Source organism: Aythya ferina, assembly GCF_964211825.1.
Source record: "Aythya ferina genome assembly, chromosome: W".
Lineage (NCBI taxonomy): Eukaryota > Metazoa > Chordata > Aves > Anseriformes > Anatidae > Aythya > Aythya ferina.
In genome coordinates, this window is record NC_140313.1 from 18,136,093 (window position 1) to 18,158,814 (window position 22,722).

At 48.8% G+C, this 22,722-nt stretch overlaps 2 protein-coding genes across 6 annotated transcripts in view; one reads left to right on the plus strand and one right to left on the minus strand.

Annotated features, from left to right (window-relative positions):
* The window catches only part of LOC311426270 (uncharacterized protein), a 448,189-nt gene that overhangs the window by 177,627 nt on the left and 247,840 nt on the right, over positions 1–22,722 (minus strand). The window lies entirely within an intron of this gene.
* Positions 1–22,722, plus strand: part of LOC311426284 (CBP80/20-dependent translation initiation factor-like) — a 172,489-nt gene that overhangs the window by 120,097 nt on the left and 29,670 nt on the right. For 4 of the 5 annotated variants that reach the window (XM_084502556.1, XM_084502552.1, XM_084502554.1 and 1 more), the window contains 2 exons: positions 7,308–7,749; positions 9,538–9,837. In XM_084502556.1, coding sequence (XP_084358682.1) covers positions 7,308–7,749; positions 9,538–9,837 — 742 coding nt within the window. Of the gene's footprint in view, positions 1–7,307; positions 7,750–9,507; positions 9,838–22,722 lie in introns of all 5 variants that reach the window. The other variant, XM_084502553.1, reaches the window with a different exon arrangement.

The window sequence follows — 22,722 nt, forward strand, 5'->3', positions numbered from 1 at the left end:
TGTGGGGTTTTGTTTTTTTTGATTAAATTGCGTGGAACCATCAAGCTTATTTGATTGTTTCCCACTCTCAGTCATAGCAAGGGTAGAAAGCAGCCATGGCTGGGCTGTAACGTTCCCTGCACCAAACGATAACAGTACATAATGCTGAGTTATCGTTATACGTGCACATACAAAATCATAGGGCCTTTAATGGAAGTAGTTTGGTGAAGAATACTTCTTGGAAGAAGTTGAGGTGTAAAATAGAAATTCAGACCTTTTTCCTCATTAGATTAACAGCAAAATTCCCGATATGCTCCCAGATGGACCTCCAGGACCAGTTTTAGATGCTGTACCATTCCACCAGGTCCTACCTGGGATCCTTCAAGCCCTCCAGTTTGAGCCACAATGTCCCTTAGGTGTCCAAAGACAGTGCCAATGGGCATTTTTGGCTGCAGGTTAGGGCAGATTGGTGCACAAGACTGAGGTCGGAGACACAACATAGTCCATACTGCTTCTAGGGTAGAGGGGCTGTGGTGGCATTCAGCCCCTCTGCAAGAGTATGTGGGGAGGACATGGGGATCTGCTGCAAAGGAGGCTTCTGGTGCACCTCTCCAGGAGCTGTGCTGACTCATCTGGTGCTGTGGCTGATGTGGGTAATGGCAATTCCTAATTAATTGCAGCCATGGTAATAGGAATGCCAATTATGAGATACTTTCAAGGCTCAGCATCATACTCCTGTGCCTCTGCTGGTACGGAGACAAGATACTGACTATGCAGGAGAAAGGATGGAAATGCATCTTCTGTCTCAAAATGCACTGAGGAATGTGTTCAGTCACATACCAGATGGGTGAAAGGAAGGTTTGACCTTGGCCACAGCACTGCTGTTCATTCTCAGCTTCTTGCCCAGGTGTCTGCAGGTATGTATTAGCTGTTAATTGTTGGCCAGCCTTGGTCATGCCCCTTGGCTGTCAGGCACTACACGAAAGCAGGACAAAACCTGTGTCCCTCCCCTTCAAGGAGCACAGCATGCCCAGGAGGGTCTGTCCCATGGAGAGGTGCCTCGGATTGAGGGATAGCCTGATGTCCAGGCAGTTTCTTCAAAGGCAAGAGCCGTGATATCCAGAGCACCCAGTCCCTGAGCCCGCAGGCAATATCTTAGTCTGTTCGACCACACGGAGTGCTCTGCACCGCAGGGTAAATTTCTCAAGTGCCATTGGAGATAGAGCTGCTTACTTCTCAGTATTTAAAGGAATTGCCTAAGCAAATCTCCATGGAGAGACAGGAGAATGTAACCCCGTGTTGTCCTCTGGCTTTCGACATGCCAGACGAGCGGTAGGGGCTCTCAGAGGACTTGTCTAGCTCTAGGGATATGAGCAAAGCTGATGGGAGGGAGCAACTGTGTTTTAGACCACAGCTGTGCACGTGTCTGGAGTTATTTTCCCCAGCCTTGTGCCCCTTTCCTTGGGAGTGAGCAATGCAGTACAACTTGCAGGAATCCCATATTTCTGAGCACGTAGGCTGGTAATCACTGAGACCAAAAGATCAAAATGCCGAAAAGACCGAAGCCAAAGATTTGTTTGCATAGGCTCCTCCAACAAAGCAAACATTTGTCAGATCTAAATTCTGTTGAAAGGTATCTCGTTTTGTTAATTTAAAAAAATAAAAATCAGTGGAGAAACAATAGCACAAATGATACAATCCTATTTCCAGCTTGGCAACCCTGACTGTCTCCCCTTGATTTTTAGTACTTGTACAGTTTCTTTGTAACTCTGAATGTCTGTTTAGTTTCCATGTTGACTGATGGCCAAATTCTCAGTCCCACTGAACTCAGTGGGAGTTTTGAGCTGAATCAGAATTGCAAGAGAAAATAGTTATTCAACATGCAACAAAACAGGAGCAACAGGTAGAAGACCATTGTGCTGCAGTGGAGCACAGGAGTGAGTGGGGCAACAGCAGCTGGGTTTTGTGTCTGCAGAGCAAAGGGATGCCCATGTCCCTCGATACCTGTCCGCTTTCCCTGGGGCCTCATGTTCTGTTGAGGTTTTTAGGAGTTCCTCTGCTTGGGAAGAGGCTGATGCTCATCATCACTGGAAGATTTATGTCTTCACCCAGGCATTTTAACAAAGCATTTGGGTGAGGTAGGGTGGAAGAGGTTAATTTTCTACCAAGACTGGTCTACCATAATACAACACTTCAGAACAAATGTGCCCTGAAAGTAATGCAGGTGCCAGGGCTCCTTCTGCTGTGGTTCATGCCAGCAGTGCAGTACTGTCCCTACGGCTGGCCCATGTCACTGGTGCATAAACTGCTGCCAGGGAAGTCACTTCTACAGGATGTTCCTGCAGACCACAGCCTGTCCTGTGGCCTCAGCCAAGAGTCCGTATTTCAAGGATTGCTTTTTGGTCCCCCCACAGTGTTTGGTCCTGCCCTGTATCAGCAGTGTTAAGACAAGGTCAAAGGGGGATGAGTGAAGAGGACAGCCAGTGTTGAAATGCATCTCCTGCCAGTGTTGAAATGCATCTTCCCACACTGAGAGAGCTGCTGTCTCCAGAACCAGCACCTCCTGTGGGTCCTCCAGAATAACCCATGGATTCCCCAAAGTCTTCAGCCCACAGGTTGGGAAACCCTGTCCCAACAACAGGAGGGACCGAGCGGTGGGAGATCCCTATTCTCATGTCCACCACTTGTCCCTTCTCCTTGCCCTGGTGCCTCCTGGTGCTGCTCCCCATGCAGGCAGCAGATGGGGGACCAGAGCCAAGTGATGGACATCGCAAGCCCAAAGCCCTGGGTCTGGAAGTGCCTTTGGGTTCCCGCACGGCACGGTTACCTGAGCGCGGACACTTATCCCAAGTGAGCCGAGCCACCCTCTGGGTGTGTGCGCTCCTGCACAAGCTTGTTTCCATCAGCTTCACCCCCAGCGAGAAGGCAGAGCTGGCTCCAGCCTGCGACCTGGGCTCAGGGGCTCCCATCTCATCCCCCTTCCTGGGGTCTTGGCCTCGGTAGCGCCTCCACTGCATCTGGAAGCAGGGATTGGCCATCCCAATCTGCCAGGCTTTGCAATGCTCTGCAGACAAAAAAAAAAAAATTCTAGATTTGGGCCCTGTTCTACCTCTTTTGGCTTTTTGTTCTGTGAAGAGTCCTATTTCTTCTTGGCTTTTCTTCTTCACTGGGATGTTGGGAAGATAATAGCACTAAACGAGTCTTTGCCTGAATGCTGGATTATTGTCTAGACCCGAGCTTTCTGCCAAGTCACGGACACTGCTTCTTGCTTGCCATTCTCCTTCCTTTGCCTTTTATTTCTAGCATTTTTTTCCTAACTTGTTTAACTCTGGTGTTTTCCGTCCTGTGGTCAGTGACTGCAGAGCTTTGGTTTGCATTAGTGTTTGCTGTGTCCCTTGCCATGTGAATTTTGCCTTTCAGCTATCCTGTATGGGAACAGAGCTGCTTTTGCTCTCCCTGTCTTGTTGTTAAAGCCCCAAACTGAATAATCTTTCACATTCCACATTGAATTAAGTGGGATGTGTCTTTTTTTTCTGTTAAACTTTTTTAATTTTTTTTTTTTATTTCACAGCTCTTAAACAGAAACTGTTGGGTTTATAGTATCATTATCTTGAGAAAAAATGTCCCTTCACACATTTCTTGCAGGAATTTATGGCAGCGGGAAGAGGCTAGGTTGGCCTCCAGGTCCTTTCCAGACATTATGGTCTACCCCTTCTTATATTAAAACTTCATCTGCCGGCAGCTTTTATCATTTCTTTGCAATATCTGAAATCTAAATGTAGTGACAGTCTATTTGGCTGATCACCCAAGACTGGAAGTGTACCCAAACAATTAAACTCTGATATTGAAGAAGAAAGAGCAAAACCACAGAAAGGTTTTGCTGAGTTGTATCAGCAAAACTTTTGCACATTTAAGCATGTGAGGGCTTAGAGCTAGATAAGGGGTATAACTAACCTTTATTTTGACATTCCCCTTTTAATAAGCATTGCTCTTTATGCATTTCATAAAGTAGTTTATATGATTGCGTTACTGGGAGGAAACAAAGAAATGCCAAGAAAACTTTACATAAAATGGTTGTAGTACTCAACCATTTATGTACTCATAAAATGGTTGTAGGCTCCAGCAAACAGGAAAGCTTCCCAATCTCTTTTTTTTTTTTTTTTAATTTTAATTCCCTGCCATTCAGCTTGCAAAAAAACATGTTGAATATCTCAGAAAACGGGATTCAGTGGTCTGAGACTAAACACAAATTCCTTCCACTGCTACCAAGAACAAGCCTGTTGGGCCTGCCTTGGCCAAACACAAGCCCTTGCTTTTTGTGGTGGAGAGCCAGTTGGCCTCGCAAAGTAGGTTTTAACTCCCTTGGCTGCCAAGGAATACAGATTTGAGGGGCAGCATGATTTGGCAGGCCAGGCTGGGGACGGTTTAGACACTGACCATTGCAATGTATTTGTGAATGGCTGCTTCCTGTGCCCCAACCCACTTAGCTGAGCAGCACAGATATCTGCTGTGAAAATAAAACTAGTTGCTATGTGGGATGTTTAAAATTAATGGAGCTATTCACCCAAACAGAGGTGGGGGTTTGGGGTAAGGGATGAGACTGAGCCACAGAAAAGGGATTGTGACGGCTGCAAAACCAGCAAGGATGTGGCAACATATGGGCACTGCGGTGCCGGCGCGTTTGCTCCTGCAGCCCTGTGCCGATGCCTGTTTGCCTCAGCAAGGAGAAGGGGGAATGGGCTGAAGTTGCGCCAGGGGAGGTTTAGGTTGGATATTAGGAAGAACTTCTTTACTGAAAGGGTTGTTAGGCATTGGAATGGACTGCCCAGGGAAGTGGTTGAGTCACCATCCCTGGAGGTCTTTAAGACGTTTAGATGTAGAGCTTAGGGATATGGTTTAGTGGAGGACTTGTTAGTGTTAGGTCAGAGGTTGGACTAAGTGATCTTGAGGTCTCTTCCAACCTAGATGATTCTGTGATTCTGTAATTCCGTGATTCTGTGATTCTGTGCTTCTGCCTCGTGGGACCCTGGAGAGGCTGCCCTGTGCCTCCCCAGCACTGCTCCCAAGAGCCTTGTAAGGAGCGGAGCATTTGAGCATCCCACGTGCTCTCTGAGCAAATACCAAGCGTTAAAAAAGCAGCAGGCACACAGGGAGCTGCCACTGCACTTAGGGCTAGCCCTAGCGCCAAGATCTTTAAACAAAGACGGTCGCTGCTGTTTGGTGCCTCAGGGTTAACCCACTCCAAAGGAGCAGCACCAGGTGGCTGTCAGCAGCCCAAAGCCTTGCCCTTCAGGGTGACGAGAGACCTTTAAACTTCCTTCGCTCTTTTTCTGTGCACGTATGTGTGTGTTGCAAGCCCTGATAATCTTGTCTTCACAGCCTGTGTGGAAATCTGAAATGTCCACATTCACAGAATCACAGAATCACAGAATCTCTAGGTTGGAAGAGACCTCAAGATCATCGAGTCCAACCTCTGACCTAACGCTAACAGTCCCAGCTAAACCATATCCCTAAGCTCTACATCTAAACGTCTTTTAAAGACCTCCAGGGATGGTGACTCCACCACTTCCCTGGGCAGCCTGTTCCAATGCCTCACAACCCTTTCAGTAAAGAAGTTCTTCCTAACATCCAACCTAAAGCTCCCCTGGTGCAACTTTAGCCCATTCCCCCTTATCCTGTCACCAGGCACGTGGGAGAACAGACCAACCCCCACCTCGCTACAGCCTCCTTTGAGGTACCTGTAGAGAGTGATAAGGTCACCCCTGAGCCTCCTCTTCTCCAGGCTGAACAAGCCCAGCTCCCTCAGCCGCTCCTCGTAGGACTTGTTCGCCAGACCCCTCACCAGCTTCGTCGCCCTTCTCTGGACTCGCTCAAGCACCTCGATGTCCTTCTTGTAGCAAGGGGCCCAAAACTGAACACAGTACTCGAGGTGCGGCCTAAGTTCAGTGGGAGGGTGCAAGACACTCTGGCCACATCTGCTGGCAGGAATTTCACTCCAGCTTCCTGGAGGAGGGAGCAAGAGGAAAGTTTCCTCACCCTTGGGCTGTTTTTTCACAGCTCAGTGCAATGGCGTCTGCTTCTGAGGAGCCCTGTCATGCCAGGCATATTTCTGGAGATGACACGAGCTTTGAATGCAAAAGCAAAAAGGCTGCCAAAGCATTTCTTCCACTTGGCTGTTGGGTTTTAGGGGACCTGCAGTCTCGGCTACTGCTTGCAGTGAGGGGCGAGCACTGGCTTCTGAGCCATGCTGGTCCCTCCAGCAAACCACTCATGGGCAGTTCCTCCTCTTTGTGCCTGTTGAATGTCCATGTTGCCCACTTTGAGCCACATTCTTACTGCCTCCTGTCCAGATCCACTGGTCCTGGCTCCCCATGCTTCTGGAGCTGAGCGTGGTCCTCAGTTTCTTCATACACATCCCCTGCATAGCAATGATGAAGGACGTGCATAAGGGAAATAGAAGACAGGGCAAAACCATTTGGTGTGGGCACCTCTTTTCCTTGGCAATTTACTTTTTAGCTTTTTTCTTTCTCTGTTAGAAGCTCTTGATAGGCTGGAAATGGCATACTGCAAATGAGCACAGCAATACGCCCAGCTGGTGCAGCGGAGGAGACATGCAGGGGAGCGATACTGCAGGCCAGGCATATCGGGATGACTTGAGAAAAACATGACTTCTGACATTTTTTCCCTGCCTGACTTCCAGCTGCTGCTATGAAACTAACCAAATATTCCCTGGTTTAGTATGGAAGCAAGTCTTCATCTCACAGAGAACCACAGGGCAGCTTTTCCTGGGAACCAAAGTCATGTTATCCAATTACTTATGAAAACTTTCAGATGAAATATGCTAGTTAGTACTGGATCGTGTTAGATACCATTAAATTGGCTCCTCTTTTGCACTTGGGTGACCGGAGAGTCACTCCGAGGGCCAGCCTGTTTTGTTGAGTCAGATGTGCTGGCCCAGTTGGTATAACACTGACCTGCCAAGCAAACATGACATAGTGTAGCATTTTTTAGGTGTCGTGTGGTTTGAGTCTGGGGTTTGTTTCCTTCTCTCCATGAAGGATGCATTTGATGTAGGGGGTTTAGAAACATTAGTTGCTATGAGACAGTGCTGCTGGAGTAATTTATATGAATGCAGAGGGCTGAGATCATTAGGTAGCCTGTTCTTATGTCATCTCCATGACACTGCAGACACTACATGAATGAAGCCATTTTGTGAGTAAATATGGTTACTGGTGCCTGCTCAGAAAAGACCTACCTCATCTTTGTTGCTCTTCTGCTACTAGTCTGTGCAAAAAAGGGCATACCGACCTCTTTCTTTGACTTCCCAGGCGACAGCAGAGACTTCCCGGAGGGAACAAGTCTCAGCAGCACACAGATCATCAGCAAGGCGGCACCAAACACAACAGGGACCACCAGAAACTCTACCAAGGTGGCCAGGCCCCTCACTCCTCAAGCAGGACGGGCTACCACGGCTACAGCCAGAACCGGAGATGGCACCACAACCAGAAGCACTCACCCAACGACAAAGAAATGCACAGAAACGCCAAAGAGACTGAGAATTTGAAAATCGAGGACACCTCTGTCTGCACGGTGCATAATCCAGTGGAGACGCAGCAGGGCCCAGAGGCGGTGGAGAAGCAGTCCCAGCAGTACATCCAGGAGCTGGAGACCAAGAGGAAAGACAGTATTCATGAGCGCATTGGGGAGAGACCCAAGATCAATTTGCTTCAGTCTTCCAAAGACAGGCTGCGGAGGAGACTAAAAGAAAAGGTACTTTTTGGACTTACCTTTTTTCCAAGAGTCTGGCTGCTGGCCATACAGGGTGGGCTGGGCTCAAGGGACGTCTCCATGTAATGCACCCAACTTATCTTAATCTTCCCAGTGTCAACACTTCTGTTGAAGTGTCTTCATGCTTCTTCAGGAGGTTTTTTACTGACACAGTGCTAATAAGGATCTTAGCTTGCCTCCATGGTTGAGGTTGCTACCAGCTTCAGTTTTCCAGGAGGGACTGGGAGCTCGTCCTTATCCCTGCAAACACCCTCGGGGAAGGCTGGGGCATGTTCGAGCTGCAAGGCAGGCACTCCCTCCCCAGAGGCTGATCCCCGCTGACTGCCTCTACTCTGCAGAGCTCATCTGCCTTGCAGAGAGGTCTAAAAAAGGCAATTCATCTCTCCGCAAATACAGAGCGAAATACCAAGCTTTGACTTTTGAGTGCTGAGTATTTGTAGTCAGCTACTTAAAAGTTGATATCCATTTATCTCGGTAATGAATTGAAACTCCCTTATCTTTCCCCTTCCTTCCAGCAACCCAACAATAACAAAACTATTGCTTGCAAGTGATGGAGGAGAATCCAAACAATATTCAACCTCAGATTTCTGAGGAATTCAGAGATCTCCATTTGCCCTATGTGCAACCCAGACTCTTTCTCCTGAGATTCTCTTTTCAGACTGGAAAATGCATTCGTGGGGGTATCTCCAATGAGATTTTCAAAATGTGTAGCAAAAATAACCTGAACATATACAATTCCATGGGAGTGCACGTTGGAAATGTATACCTTTGAATGCATGTGCATTTACTATTTATGTATGTGCCTTGAGGGGGAGGAAGAGATTTTGTTAGTTAGTTTTGTTATTTAAAGCAATGGAAGTATAGCAGAGACTTTCAGAGTATTCACTTCAGTGTCTGCCCTGCAACTTTATAATCTGGTAAGAAACACATCACATAAGCACCCACTCTGGGATGTGTGTAGTTAACCCTGCTGGTCTCCTGATAGCTCCTGCCGGCTGGTGTTGCAATTGTCCAAACAATTGCTACAGGTATGTATGGTATAATCTGTTTTAAGATTGAACCATGGGAGGTGAAGGGAGCAGACCAGAGCAAGCAGGATGCATGCCTTATGATGCAGAGGAAGGGACAAATGCTTAATTAAATATTAAAAAGAAGCAGTAAGTTAGTTCTGTGGTAATGACATGAAGTAAAATGTGTAACAGTCAAGAGATGGAAAAGTTAAGAGTTTTTCTAATGCCTGGAACATGTGACATCTTTGATCCCAATTTAAATCATTAAATATACATTAAAATGTAGATATTTTTGTGGTATTGCTATGTGAGCATTTTGCAAACAAGAATGCACTTTCAAAATAGAGGCAAAAAAAAAAAAAAAAAAGACCATTATTAGCATGTTCCAGACAGGAAGCTGAGCAGACATGGCCAGAAACCTGTCTGAGACTGTGAAGGCAGTCGGGGTGATCTGACCTTGGTATCCTGGCTCAGAACCCTCAAGCGCATCTTCTCCCTGGGCTGAGGAGGAAAACTCTGGGATTGTGTACTGCGGGAAATGGGGAAATGGAAGATTTCTGGGTCAGGACTCATGTACTTGTGGCTTTCAATGCTGAGATGAGACCATTGTACCTCTAGAGGATGCTCTGATTTTTCTAGGTCTGTTTATATGTCTCCCCAGTCCCTTTTCCCCCTTTGCTGTCTGTGGAAGGACAAGAGCTGATGCATCTGTTTTCTCCTTGTGTAACAGACGCCTTGTCTTTCCCTTTTCACGGACCAGGATGAAGTCACAGTTGAAACCACCAATCCTGAAAAGAACAAAATGGACAAATTAATTGAAATCCTTAACAGCATGAGGAACAACAGCAGTGATGTTGACTCCAAGCTCACCACCTTCATGGAGGAGGCCCAGAACTCCACCAACTCTGAGGAGATGCTGGGGGAGATAGTTAAGACCATCTACCAGAAAGCAGTGACAGACCGCAGCTTTGCTTCCACAGCAGCCAAACTCTGTGACAAAATGGCCCTCTTTATGGTGGAAGGAACCAAATTCCGGAGTCTGCTCCTCAACATGTTGCAGGTAATTAGATGAAATTATTTGGTTAGGCGCGTGCAGCTTCACCCTGCCAGGTCTTACCATGCATTTGGGCAGGAGCTGAGCTTTTACCAAATTCCTTTTAAGCCCAGGAAATGAGAAGATAAGTGTTTCTGCATTTCATTTGTGCCCACCTTTAATAGTTACTGTAGACATTGTTACACCACAGGCATCATCCAGTTGCTCTTCATTCCCATTTCAGGAGCTGTACGTGGAAATACAGTATGTTATGGCAGGGCCCATCTGTGAAAGGAGTGGGTTGCTTGTGGCAGCATCCTCGTGACATGAAGAGAAGTGAGCTTGGCACTTAAAGTGAAGGGTCGTTGCTGCTCTTTTGGGCTCTCTTGCTGTTTTTCCCACACCTCTCAGCACCATGGGTATCACATTATGTCATGGTCCCTGGGAAGGCTGTTGGCCGCATCACCTGGCGGAAGGGCTTGCTCCTGGTTTCTCATTGCACCTTGGACATTAATGATTTGTGTATTTGCTAATTATTTTGAGTGACTTGCTTAGTAGTATAAGCAGCACTGGTTGGTTGTTCTGCTCCAAAAACCATCAGCTACAGCAAAGTTGAGGTGGGAGTGTGCTTTCTGGAGAGGGTGTCACATAGACTTCCGTCTTTTTGCCTCTCTGGAGACAGAGTGTGCAGAGATGAAAGCACAAATTTGCATCTTCACTTTAATTTGCATTTCTGTTTGGCCACTTGCTCACACACACAGCTCATCTGCAGCACGTGTGTACAAGTAGCTCTCATTTTCTCTGTGACTGTTCTCCACACATGCTCGATATTCAGAATTGTGCCTTTTTTTTTGGCACACTTGCCTGCCCTCCTTGCTGTGCCTGTGTGTACCGGGTAGGGGCCAAACACAGCTTTTGGGCAAGTGGGGTGTGGCAGCCACTTGTGCTTCTGATCCTGCTGTGGAGGAGGTGTTGGAAGGAGATGTCTTCCTGCCCTCCAGATACCTTCTCATGTCCGATCAGTAGGCAAAGGGCTGCCAGTCATATTTACAGGGATGGGAGGGAAGAAGCTGTCATCTGCCACCTTCACCGATGTTGCTGTCTGTGGGCAGCAGCATCCAGAACAGCGGTGCTCACTGGGGATATTGGGATTTATTTATTTTTTTCCAGAAATGGAAGCTTGGCCTAGAAATGCATATTTTAAGGAAAATGTTTCTGGCAATGGATTTTCATATGGACATGAGAGGAAAGCTGATAGCCAGTTGTCTGGTAGGTTTGGTTGTCTACCAGATTCAGGGCTCTTAAGTTTTCTGTGCTAGTGATCAGTCTTTTACCTTGGGCAGGTCCTTCCATCTCCCTCTGCCTTGGTTTCCCTCATTTGCAGTAATTCTGGGTCCTGCAACCAGGGTGCTCAGCTGTTTTATTCTGTTTCCGTTGACACAAGCTGATGTGGCTTCATAAACAAGCCTCACAAAAGCCAGCTTGTATTTCTTCTCAAATCTCTTGATATTTTCATTTGAGTACCTGCTCTTGCTTTTGCGACTATATCTACTGGAAGGACTGAGGATGGGGAGGGAAGAGACAAAGGTGATGAGAGGAGTATCTGCAGTTTCACGTGATGTCATAGCAGGGAGATGACATCACGAGAGCAGGGTTTAGAAAGCCCACCTGGATCCGACTTGCACGTAAGTCCGAGGAGATGTGACTCCAAGAAGGGTGAGAGTTTTCCCTCTGCTTTACAGTAGGTGAGGGATGATGTGGAGAGACTGAGTGCTCCAGGAGAGGCTACCTGTGCAACAACCCACAGTGGTGCAAGGTCTGAGCCCAGGCTCTCTCATCTCAGATCAGAGCCCAAATTACAGGAGTTTGCATCCTCTTGTGAAGACCAATGTCAAAGGCTCTCTCCAGAAGTCTGTGAAAGCCAAAACAAGATATGTATAACTAAGAGAGGGAAAAGGCGGATACCTACAAATGTTCTTCACTCATAAGCAACTGGGAGGGATTTAATCTGCTGGAAGCGAAGCCTAGCAAGATGCAAAGGCATGCAGGGAGGACTGTTTCCTACAAGGCTGTCAGGGTGAGCAGAGCCAGTGCCCACCCCATGGAGCTGCTGGGAGCTGTGGTGCTGGCTGAGCTGAGAAGGGGTGAAGACATTTCTGCATGTCACCACTGGAGCAGTAACTCCTAGGGGCTCTCCTGGCCAGGGGCAGCTCATCAAAAGTCCCAGCCTGCTGGTGAGGCTGGAGTTGTCCTTCCCACCAGCCCTTGTGTCTTTGTCCTGGGCCAACCAAGACTTCAATGCCCTGAACCCAGACTGAGGAGCAGATCCAGCTTATGGGGGTGTCATTTAGGGCATCCAAGCATCCCAGATGTTGCTTACCAGGCATGTCCTGGTGTTTGGGGCACAGCAGCCGTGCCCACCATTTCTCCTGCTCCCTGCAAAACAGTTTGAAAGTGGGGAGGAGGCGAGTCACTGGGCTGCTTTTTCATTGGCTTTAAATTTTCATTTTCATTGGCTTTAAATCAAGATGTTGTCTCCTTTTAAGAGGAAAAAAGCTATTTTTAAGGAGGAAAACATGGTCTTGGTGCAAGAGTGCAGCCAAGGCACATGGTTCCTGACACCGGCTCGTCCCCAGCAGGTGGCTGCTGTGTGCAGTGACCATGCCCCTTCTGAGTGAATCTATCCCTGAATTCATTGCAGTTAGGTGAGAACAGCATTTCTCAAGCATCTTTGCAGCCAAGCCCTTGAGAGGCAGCTGGGGATGGTTGTGGGCATGGAAGCAGGAGAGCATGGGCATGCAGCACTGCCCTAGGATGCACAGAGGTGGGCAGGATGAGTCCTTTCTCACCTGACAGCCAGAGCATCTGTGGGCAGGGAGCTCTGTGGCCACCAGACACTCAAGGAAACCATCCGTCTCTTTTATTTCCTTTGGCCATGATGGAGGAGGGCTTCTTAAGTTCAGTTTTATGGCTAAGCACCACACAACTGCCCAATACACTTGTCATTTTTTAAATAGTAGTGCTTTTTAATGTTAGGTTATTTTCCTTTTCCTGGGATTAGAGGTTTTTAAGGCTCCATAGCTGATACACGGATTGCATGACTCAGGCAGTTCAACCACCGACAGAACTGCGCATAAGTCACATAATCGCCCTGCTGCAGAAATAATTTTGCCCTAAAGATAGGTTTTAAAAAATAGGTTCCCAGGGAATATCCCAGTGTCTGCACCAGAGCTGAGAGAAATTGTGCATCAGGAGAAGACAGCAAGTTCAGGTGTCGGCCTTCTGTAAAGATGAAATCACCGAACGGGGATGAGTTCTGGTGACCCGTTTGTATCAGGGTTCCCTGGCAGGGTTACCTGGAATTTCTCCTTGCATCTTCAGGAACAAGTGGGATCGTCACTGTCTGTGTGTCTCAGTGCACTGCCATACACAGCACAGGGAGGCTAGCCCTGTGCATTAAAACGTTGGAAAAAGCCTACAAGGAGAAACGTGCACATTTCTGTTACCACTAATCCCAACCAAGATCAGTTGTGTGGTGTTTTTGTTTTTTTTTCCAGTAGGCTGTGTGCAGATGTGGCAGAACCCCTGCTTTCCCCAGGGATGGCTGGGAGGAGGTACCCCCCTGGCAAGATGTCATAAGTCACAGAGCAGACCTGAGATCCGGTGTCACCTTGCTTTCATCATTTACTGCAACTGAAACAGCTGGGAGCTGCTCAGCAGGCTGTTACAGCAGCGGTGCCAGGGTGAACCTGTGTTGTGTTTTGGTTTTGAATGATGGTGACATTCAGCAACAAGGAAAACAGGCAAAGAAACAAACAAACAAAAAAAAAAAGAAAATCAGTATTTATTGTAAGCTAGGGTAACTCCACATTGCTTTTCTTATTGCCCTGGACACAACAGATGGGTTTGCCTGAGCAATATAAAAAAGATAGAAAGAGCAGAGCTAAAGCAGGATCCAGCAGTGATGGCCAGAAGCAGAAGGATGTTACCCAAAAGGAGAAGAGGATGGCAGCCCCTCTGGGCTGGGGAGGACCCTTCCAACTTGCCCTCTGTAGTGGGTTTACGTGGCAAGGTTTTGGTAGCAGGGAGCCATAGGGGTGGTTTCTGTGAGAAAGATCTAGAAGCTGCCCCATGTTTGGGAAGGGCCCCATTGTTTTCCAGATCTGAGCCAATAAGCGATGTTGTTTTGCGCCTCTGTGAGAGCATATTTAAGACAGGGAAAAAACGCTGCGCCAGACAGCAGCCGGGAGTGAGAGAACAGCCTTGCAGGTGCCAAGGTCAGTGTAGAAGGAGGGGGAGAGGTGCTCCAGGCGCCGGAGCAGAAGTCCCCTGCGGTCTGTGGTGAGGACCATGGTGAAGCAGGATGTCCCCCTGCAGCCCATGGAGTACCACGGTGGAGCAGGGTTCCATGTTGCAGCCCGTGGAGGAGACCACGGTGGAGCAGGTGGCCCTGCACCAACAGAAGCTGCGGCCTGTGGAAGACCCCTGCCGGAGCAGATTCCGGGCCGGACCTGTAGCCCGTGGAGAGGAGACCACGCAGGAGCAGGTGACCTGGCAGGAGCTGCTGCCCGTAGGGGAGCCAGGTTGGAGCAGTTTTCTCCTGAGGGATGGACCCCTTGGTACGGACCCATATCTGGAGCAGTTCTTGAAGAGCTGCTGCCTGTGGGAAGCCCACGCCGGATCAGTTCATCAAGGACTGCATCCCGTGGGTGGGACCCCACAGCACAGGGGACGAGAGTGACCGAGAAGGAGCGGCAGAGAAGAAGTGCTGTAGACTGACCATAGCCCCATTCCCCCGTTCCCCTGCGCCGCTCAGGGGGGAGGAGGTGGAAGAGGGTGGATGGGGGGGAAGGTACTTTTGGTTTTTTTTCTTTTCCTTTGTTTTCTCACTTCTCTCGCTTGTTAGTAATAGGCAATAAATCTTACTATCTCCTTATGCCGAGTCTGTTTTGCCCGTTACAATAATTAGAGTGATTTTCTCATCCTTGTCTCAACCCTTGAGCCCTTTTCACATATTTTCTCCCCATTCCTCTTTGAGGAGGGGGAGTGACAGAGCGGCTGTGGTGGAGCTCAGCTGCCCACTCGAGCAGAACCACGACACCCTCTTGTCACAGCACTGCCACCCCTATCATCAGACCCAGTGAGCTGATTTATGGTGTAGCATCTTGTGCAGTAATGAATGGATTCACATTCAGCTCTTCATGGCTGGAGTGCAGGATAAATAATATATCTCATTTCTCCAGAGAATCCCTAAATGCTTCCAAGGAATGTGTAACCAGCCTCACTGTGCTTGGTGCACAGGGAGGGAGTGCAACATCTGCCTTGGAAAGCTGCAAAGAAATCATATGCAAAGAGTGAGCAGGCTGTGCGGGTAACTGTTTTCATGTGCAAGAGCACAGAGGAATGCAAAAGGGGTTGCTCCACTCAAAACTGCACATCTTTTAAAAATATCCTGGTGGGGCAAAAGGTCAGTACAAATGAAAAGCACAACATTAGGTGAAATTAAATAATTTAACATTTCATTTCTGGGAGTGAAACATTTTGACTTTCTCCAAACACAGTTTCTTTTTCCAACCAAAATAATCAGATGCATTCACACTGATTTATGAAATACTTTGATCAGCCCCAAAACAGCATTTTTTGTGGCACATTCAGGCTTGATAGCCCTGGCAGGGGACAGATGCGTGTACACAGTACAGAAGACTTGTCACAGCTGTGAAACAGGGGGGTTGGCTGCATCAGGGAAAATCTAACATTGCCCAGCTCCAGTCCTGACCTCTCCACCATCAGGCAGATGTTTTCCAACAGCCATTTCCAGATAATTTTCCATTAATTAAAAAACTCTAATAAAACTCTTGCTCTGGAGCTGGATTTGTGTCTCTGCAGCACCTTTCAGGCTAATCCAATCCCTGGACCTAAGGAGCTCGGCTTGCTGGGCACTGGCGAGTTGGGGAATTACTCTGCTGGGGTGTGATAAATCGGGATCACCATGCCCCTCCCTTGGTTGATCCCTCTGGCCAGGGCCGAGCTGCTCACCCCCCAGATGGCACCAGCAGATGCTCCTGTTTTGCAGGGGCTGAGTGGACTTGTTTGTCCCTCTTTCTAGGAGCAAAACGCCTGCAAATTGCAGCAGCTCAGCCCCAGACGCAGGGTGGAGCATCTCCCTTAGGCACTGCTGAACAAACTGTCTTTTTAACCCAGTTCCTTTTATATTTTCAGCTGTTGACAAATGCCCGTGTTGGAGGGGTGCTCGCACTGGTTGCTCCCAGGGGCTGCACGTGTTCGCAGCTTATCTCATGGCACTGGTTTTGATCTCAAAACAGACGCCAGCACTGTGGTGCAGGAATGCTGTCATGTCATCCCCTTCCTGCAGACAGCTCCACTAAAGAGCATCTCCCCAAGCAGCGTGTGCCCTCGCAAAGCGTGCAGCTGCAGCTGGGAATGGAGCTGCTCCATATGCAAAAGATGCACAGCTGTCCTTGCCTGAAACGAGGGGATTGGGGTCAGGAAAACCCTGGTTTTAATTCTTCCATCTCGCTGTGTTTCGGTCCCGAATTTCAGCCTTGCTGTTGAAGCTGGATGCTGGGAACCTGGGATGCTGGAGGAAAGGGGGGGATGGAAGCTGTGGGGCAGGCTGATCAGCCTTGGGGAGATGCTGCTGGCCCTAGGCTCAGTGTTGGGGTTTTTTATTTCTCCTCATTGAGTTTGTTTTTTGGGGTTCAGTCTAAGACACTTGATCTGACTACAGATACTCACTGGGAAACCATTAGCTGCAGCAGAATGGTGCAAAACAGCACCAGTTGCCTTTGTGCTTTCCTCTTGGGGGCAATTGTCCCCCTTTCCTCCTCCTTTCCACCCAAACCGTAGCTACAAACTGTTTCTCCAGGTCCAAAAACAAACCATAGTTCCTTCACTCATGGGTCCCTTGATGTACGTACTGCTGTGGTATGAGGGGTGATTTTGGGCTGCACGAGCCCCCGGGATGGACACAGATGAACTGGGGACCTTGGAGGGAGAAGGGCACGAAAAATGTCTCGGTGGATACATGCATGGTTTCTTTGACCCCCTACAGATTCCTGTGCAATTAATAAATTGCAAGGAGGCCTCCTGCAAGAGATTTTTGCTTGTCATAGTTTCAGTCACTGGCTTCTGCTGGCCACAGTGCTTTTTTCTGCAGTGGGGAGGTGTTGAGCAACATGCCACAGACCCTTCACATGTAACATAAGTTGGAGTATTCCTCTGTTCAAATCTCTGTGCTCTTTATAGCCAAGATGTGTCTGCATCTGAGCTATGCATAGCGAAGTATATTATTAGAGAGGACATCACTGGGGCTGTAATTGTACACTGCTCCCCTTAGCAACCGCGGCCCGCAACACATCAAACAGAAGGCTGACACCTTCTTAAAAAAGAAAAGAAAAGAAAAGAAAAGAAAAGAAAAGAAAAGAAAAGAAAAGAAAAGAAAAGAAAAGAAAAGAAAAGAAAAGAAAAGAAAAGAAAAGAAAAGAAAAGAAAAGAAAAGAAGAAAAAAGAAGAAAAAAGAAGAAAAAAGAAGAAAAAAGAAGAAAAAAGAAGAAAAAAGAAGAAAAAAGAAGAAAAAAGAAGAAAAAAGAAGAAAAAACGAAGGGCACATCCCTATACAGAGCCCAGCACAGCCCCTTGCAGGGCTCACACGTGCACCCAGACAGAGGTGAAGGCTGGTGTGTCCTCATCTTTGGAGATGCCTTGGTGCCAGTGGCTGGGACTATTTCCATTGCATGCCTTACTGCATGCCCTATCACGTGCCTAATTGCATACCCAACTGCATACCTAATTAAATACCCAATTGCATACCTAATTACGTACCCAGTTGCATGCCCAGTTACATAACCATTTGCATATCCTGGTTTGGGCTGTGGGATGTGCATACCCAGTTATATACTCTATTGCATCCTCTTTTACATACCCTCTTGTATACCCACGCAGGGTTTCCTCCATGCTCATCAGCCTGGTGCTTGCTCAAATGCAGAAGTTTGTTCTGAGGCATTCAAATTAGTCATATAAGTGCAATCTCCTGATGCCCGAAAAATGACATTTCCGTGGTTTGATGCTGTGCTTCTCTCTGGTTTTAAATACTTGACTCAGACCCTGTGGGTTTTGGCACCGGTCACACCTGTGTTTTGGTGGACTGAGCTGGATTTGAAATGTTCAGGGTAGCTGCTTCTGGAGGAGTTTAGCCGGGAAGGCTGCAAAGCTCATAAACCTGTTGCTGTCAGCCCAGGCAGAGGACAGATGAGTAAAATTTAGCTTGAATCCTTTATTGGGATAGAAATCTTGAGGCATTAGGTACTGGAGAATTGACTGACAGTTGATGGTTGGATTTGGTGATCTTGAAGGTCTTTTCCAACCTAGATGATTCTGATTCTGATCGATTTCTTTCAATAAATCAGGGTGCAAAGGGAAGCATTTACCATGCTGAGTGCAAGGATTTGGGAAGAGTAAGCTGAAATCCCTCCTCTTCTGCAAGCTCCCTGTTTATTTGATCCAATGACTTAACCTCCTAGTGATGGGAGCACTTTTTTGGGTTGGGAGGATAAAGACACCGAAGGTGGTGAAGTGAGTGGGTACTGTGGTAATAGGGACATGGAAGCAATATGCATGGTTCGTGCTGAAAGGCACTAGCATTTCTGCACAGATGTTGGCAGCACTGTCCTGGTTTTGTGAATGGCTGTGGGACCCACCTGCTAAATGTAAAGCCCTGTAGCCAGAGCTTGGCAGGTGGGATTTGTTTTATTTATGCCCAGGAAATTCAAAGGCAATTCTAAATTAATGCACACACATATACACATAGTATGTATAGGTGTATATGTGTGCTGACACACATGCTGTTGTGCAAGCTGTGCAGGCAGTCCCAACAGAATCGGCATCAGCCACGCTTTCACCACGCTTCCCTTCCCCATGGAGTGTCTCTGAAGATGCACCACGATTCTGAAATATTCTATTTTGCATCCTTGTTGGGGCCCAATGAAACCCGCACAAGTGTGGCAGTGGGCTGGTGTGCTGGCATTATGGGAGCTGCTCGCAGAAGGTCCCAGGTAGGTCTGGGAGTTACTGGGGAGCCCTGGCTTAAAAGTCAGGCTGCATGCTTTCAACTTTCCCATTTCCAAGCAGAGCAAGCTGAGAGGAGCAGGGTGGCGGGGAGAGGATGAACCAGGGATCAGCACTTTTCAGAAACTAACAGTGGGATGAGGACTAGGATGTGGGGCTTTAGTGGCGTGCAAAAAAAAGGCAACAAATAGCCTTTGGGGAAGCAGGGAAGTGGACGGGATCCCCCAGGCACCAGGCAGCAGGGGCTGCAGTCCCACTGATGCTTCTGCATGGGGAAGGTGTTCAGTTTAGGGTAGCAGGGCACCAGGTAGTTTACCATTTGAGAGATTGATTGGAAAGCGGGACTAAGTTGCAGAAAAAAGCTGTAGGAGTTTAAAGAACAGCTCAAATTCACTGCACTGGTAAGATTTTATCTTGCACTACTCAGGCATGTGGTTAAAAAATACCAATGGCCTCCTTTGCTCCATAAATACATTGTGCGTGCTTCCTTCTGGCTCTTTGTCACCCTGGAAGGACCAAGGGCCAGGACAGGGGCTAGGCCCCACCATCCCTGGGGTGTGGATGGACCCATGCAGGGATGCAGCGCTGAACAGAGGCTCCGCCAGAAACTAGGTGGAGACTACGGACTGTGCAGCCTGCCCGCAGCCTGCCTGCAGCCCTGGCCGGATCCAGGCAGCCACTGCCCTCCAGGAGAGCCCCCAGGCTGCTCCCACTCATTGCTGGGGGGTGAGGATGCTCAGGGCTGAGAGGGTACCCCCAGCCTGCATGCTTTCTTAGGAGAGGTGGGGAAAAAAAAGCCTCAAAATCAATTTGCTTAAAGCAAATCTCCCTCTGACCAGGCTGGATGGAGTTTTAAAAAGCTGGCATTGGCTCACCAGCTCTGCTGCAGAGAGGACCCATTTTCTCTCGAAAGGCTCAAATCTGTCCCCAGGACATGGCAGAATGGTCGACAGCTGCGGGGTTGGGAAATCCCTGCTCCTGGTGCCCATTTTGAACCCCCATCCACAAATTGGGGACACAGAAAACAGGAGTGAGCTTGGGAGGTGGCTCCAAGCTGGCAGAAGTGGCTCTGCACCCCCAGAATGGAGGCTCAGGGTGAGCACCCCGCGAGGCATTGCCCTACCTGGGGTCACCCTGCAGCCTCCCCAGTCCTGCCTTGCAAGAGCAGGCTTGCAGCAAGCCGAGGTCAAATGCCTGTGCAAGCCCAGATGGCCTGCAGGGACTCAAGCTCACCAGCTCCTTCTGGAGCTAGACAAGTCCAAAGACGGACCCGTCCCCTCTCACCCAGCTGCCTTGCTGTCCCCCCAAAAGCAGAAGTGCACTGTAGGAGCATGCCTTAGCTGACACCCCTGCAAACCCCACAGCCCTGAACCCATGGGCTGTAGCACAGCAACACCAGTGCTATATTGCCTTAATCATGTGTCAAATGACCGCCTCGGCCATTTGTCCTCAGTTCTCTCCTGGGGATGAGCTATGCATTTTGCAGAGGGAATGCAGCACGGGAGCAGGTGCTGGAGCTGGAGCTGGAGCTGTCCCTGCCAAGGCCAGAGCAGATGCAGGTGCCAGCGTCAGCCTGGCAGTTGGGCTTGGGGAGAAGGATGCTGGAGGGGGCAGCACTTCATTTTTCTTTCGTGGGAACAGAGTGAAATGGGATGTCCTGTGCCTGGCCCATCCCTGTTTTTGCCAGGCAGTTTATGTCAGCGCTCTCGGTAGCAGCAGCAGTGCAGTGCCTCTCCATCGCACCTCCCAGATCCCGACACATCTCTGCTACACTGGAGGGCCCAGGCATCTCCCCATAAGCAGGAGTGCAGGGGGACGTGCTCAGCTGGCAGACCCCACAGGTCTCGGCCATATCCCCCTGTAGGCATGGCCATGGGCGGCCATGACACAGGGTGCTGTGCATGCAGTAGCACAGGGTTGTTTTTTCACTCCAGCAGCAATGACTGTGGGACCAGGTGTGCAGTGTGTGCAGGTGAGGGATGAGATACAGTAGAGGTGTTCCAGGTTGTGTCCCATGCCTGGCTAGCAAATGAGGCCTGTCACCGGTGCAAAATGCAGCAGTAAGGTTTGAGGACGCAGGAAAGCAGAGGACAGCTGGACGATACCACCCCACTGTGACACACCCGTGGGCACAACGTACTGCATCCTGTGCAGCCCCTGTCCTTGCCCTGTATGCTGAGTATCCGAAACCAGTGTGATCATCTTTGCCCATGCTGCCTCTTCCCTTCCCAGTGATAAATTGCTCCACTTTTCTTTCTTCTCCTGTTTTTTTTTTTTTTTTTTAATTATTTTTTATTACACTTGCTCTGCACATTATTTTGTTAATAAGGGGGTGTGAGGAGCATTTGGAACAATGCTGGAAACCCAGCGCAGCAATATCGCCCCCGGTCCGGGAGCACCAGGAAGTGAAACTGGATACAGAGCACAAAGCCACAGTGGTAAGGAAATAGTGCTGGGCTGGGGAGACACAACCTGCCACTTGTGCTTTGCTCCTAGGGATGAGGTGTGCTGTCCCATGTCTTTCTATATTCCAGCCCCTGCCATCTGCTGTCTTATAGAAAAGCTCCACCGGGATGCTGTGTATTACACTGCAGAATGTGCCGTGGTGATCATGAGTGTGTCTATAAAGACAGAAAGTTTGGAGGGACCGAGGGTTTCACAGTTCATGTTTTCTGCAGCTTTTCAACCTGGTTCTTTCCATAAGCTCAGCTTTTCCCACACGGACAGGCAGCTTGCAATGCATGTAGGGTACGTACATCTTCAGGGGGCGAGCAGAGCAGATTCTTTTACATCCTTTAAAAAAAATGTTAGCCAAAACAACATTTTCTATAGTAGAAGCTCTCTGGCTTCATAGGATTTGTAAACATTACCCCCAAAGAAAGATTTTCTGCAATAATTTGTGTAAACAGAGCTGGATGGCGATGCTTTTTAGCAGACTGGTACTTCAGCTCGGGGCCGCAGCTGTCAGATGCAGCTCATCCCTGTCACAGGGAGCCCTGAGCAGCCCAGCCAGCAGGACACCAGTGCTGGTACCACGGGTCCGTGCCCATCCCCTTGGCTGTGGTGGTGAGAGATGAGTGAAAAGTGGATAGCAGAGATAAGGGGGTTGTCGGTCCCGGTGTGTTTGCTCAGCAACGTCCGCATGCTGGGCCAGAGCCACTGCCTCCCTGCATATTAAACAGTTGCAGCGTTTTCTCCCATGACCAAAAGAATTTATAAAAGGGTCCCAGAATAAAACTTTACACGAACTCTGGGTGCCTCAAATATCTCCAGCTGGGAGCCTGTTAACCCCGACCCCTCCACTTCCCTACTCACCATGCAGTTCAGGCTCTGGGAAGACGGGGAAAATCCCATCCTTGGACCAAGCTGGCCAGCTGCTCGTGGGTTCCCAAGCCTTTCTGCAATATTTTTTATTTTTACGGCACAGATTTTGTGCAGTTTGTATACCCCTGCTGTGCTGACACACGGCAGTTTGCTGGGTGAGGCGGAGCTTGGGGAGAACGGAGACGTTCAGAGATCCCAGGCCCTTGCACCTAGAGAGGTTTTTGGGGTTTGTGAGAAGGGGCACGAACTGCCCAAGCCTCTCAGTTTTCTGGATGTGATGGAGGCTGCTCATGGTACCATGCTCACAGCGTTATGCCACAAGGTCAGCTCAGGTTTTGGTTGCATCCATGAGGTGGAAAGTCACAAAAGCCTCAAAACAGCAGAGTGGCAGGGAAGGAGCCCCCGCCACCCACCCGCACCTGTCCCCTTGGCAGCGTTGGCGGTGCTCATGGCTGTCTTTGCAGGCTTGACCCATCCTCATAGACTCCTTGGCACCACTGCATT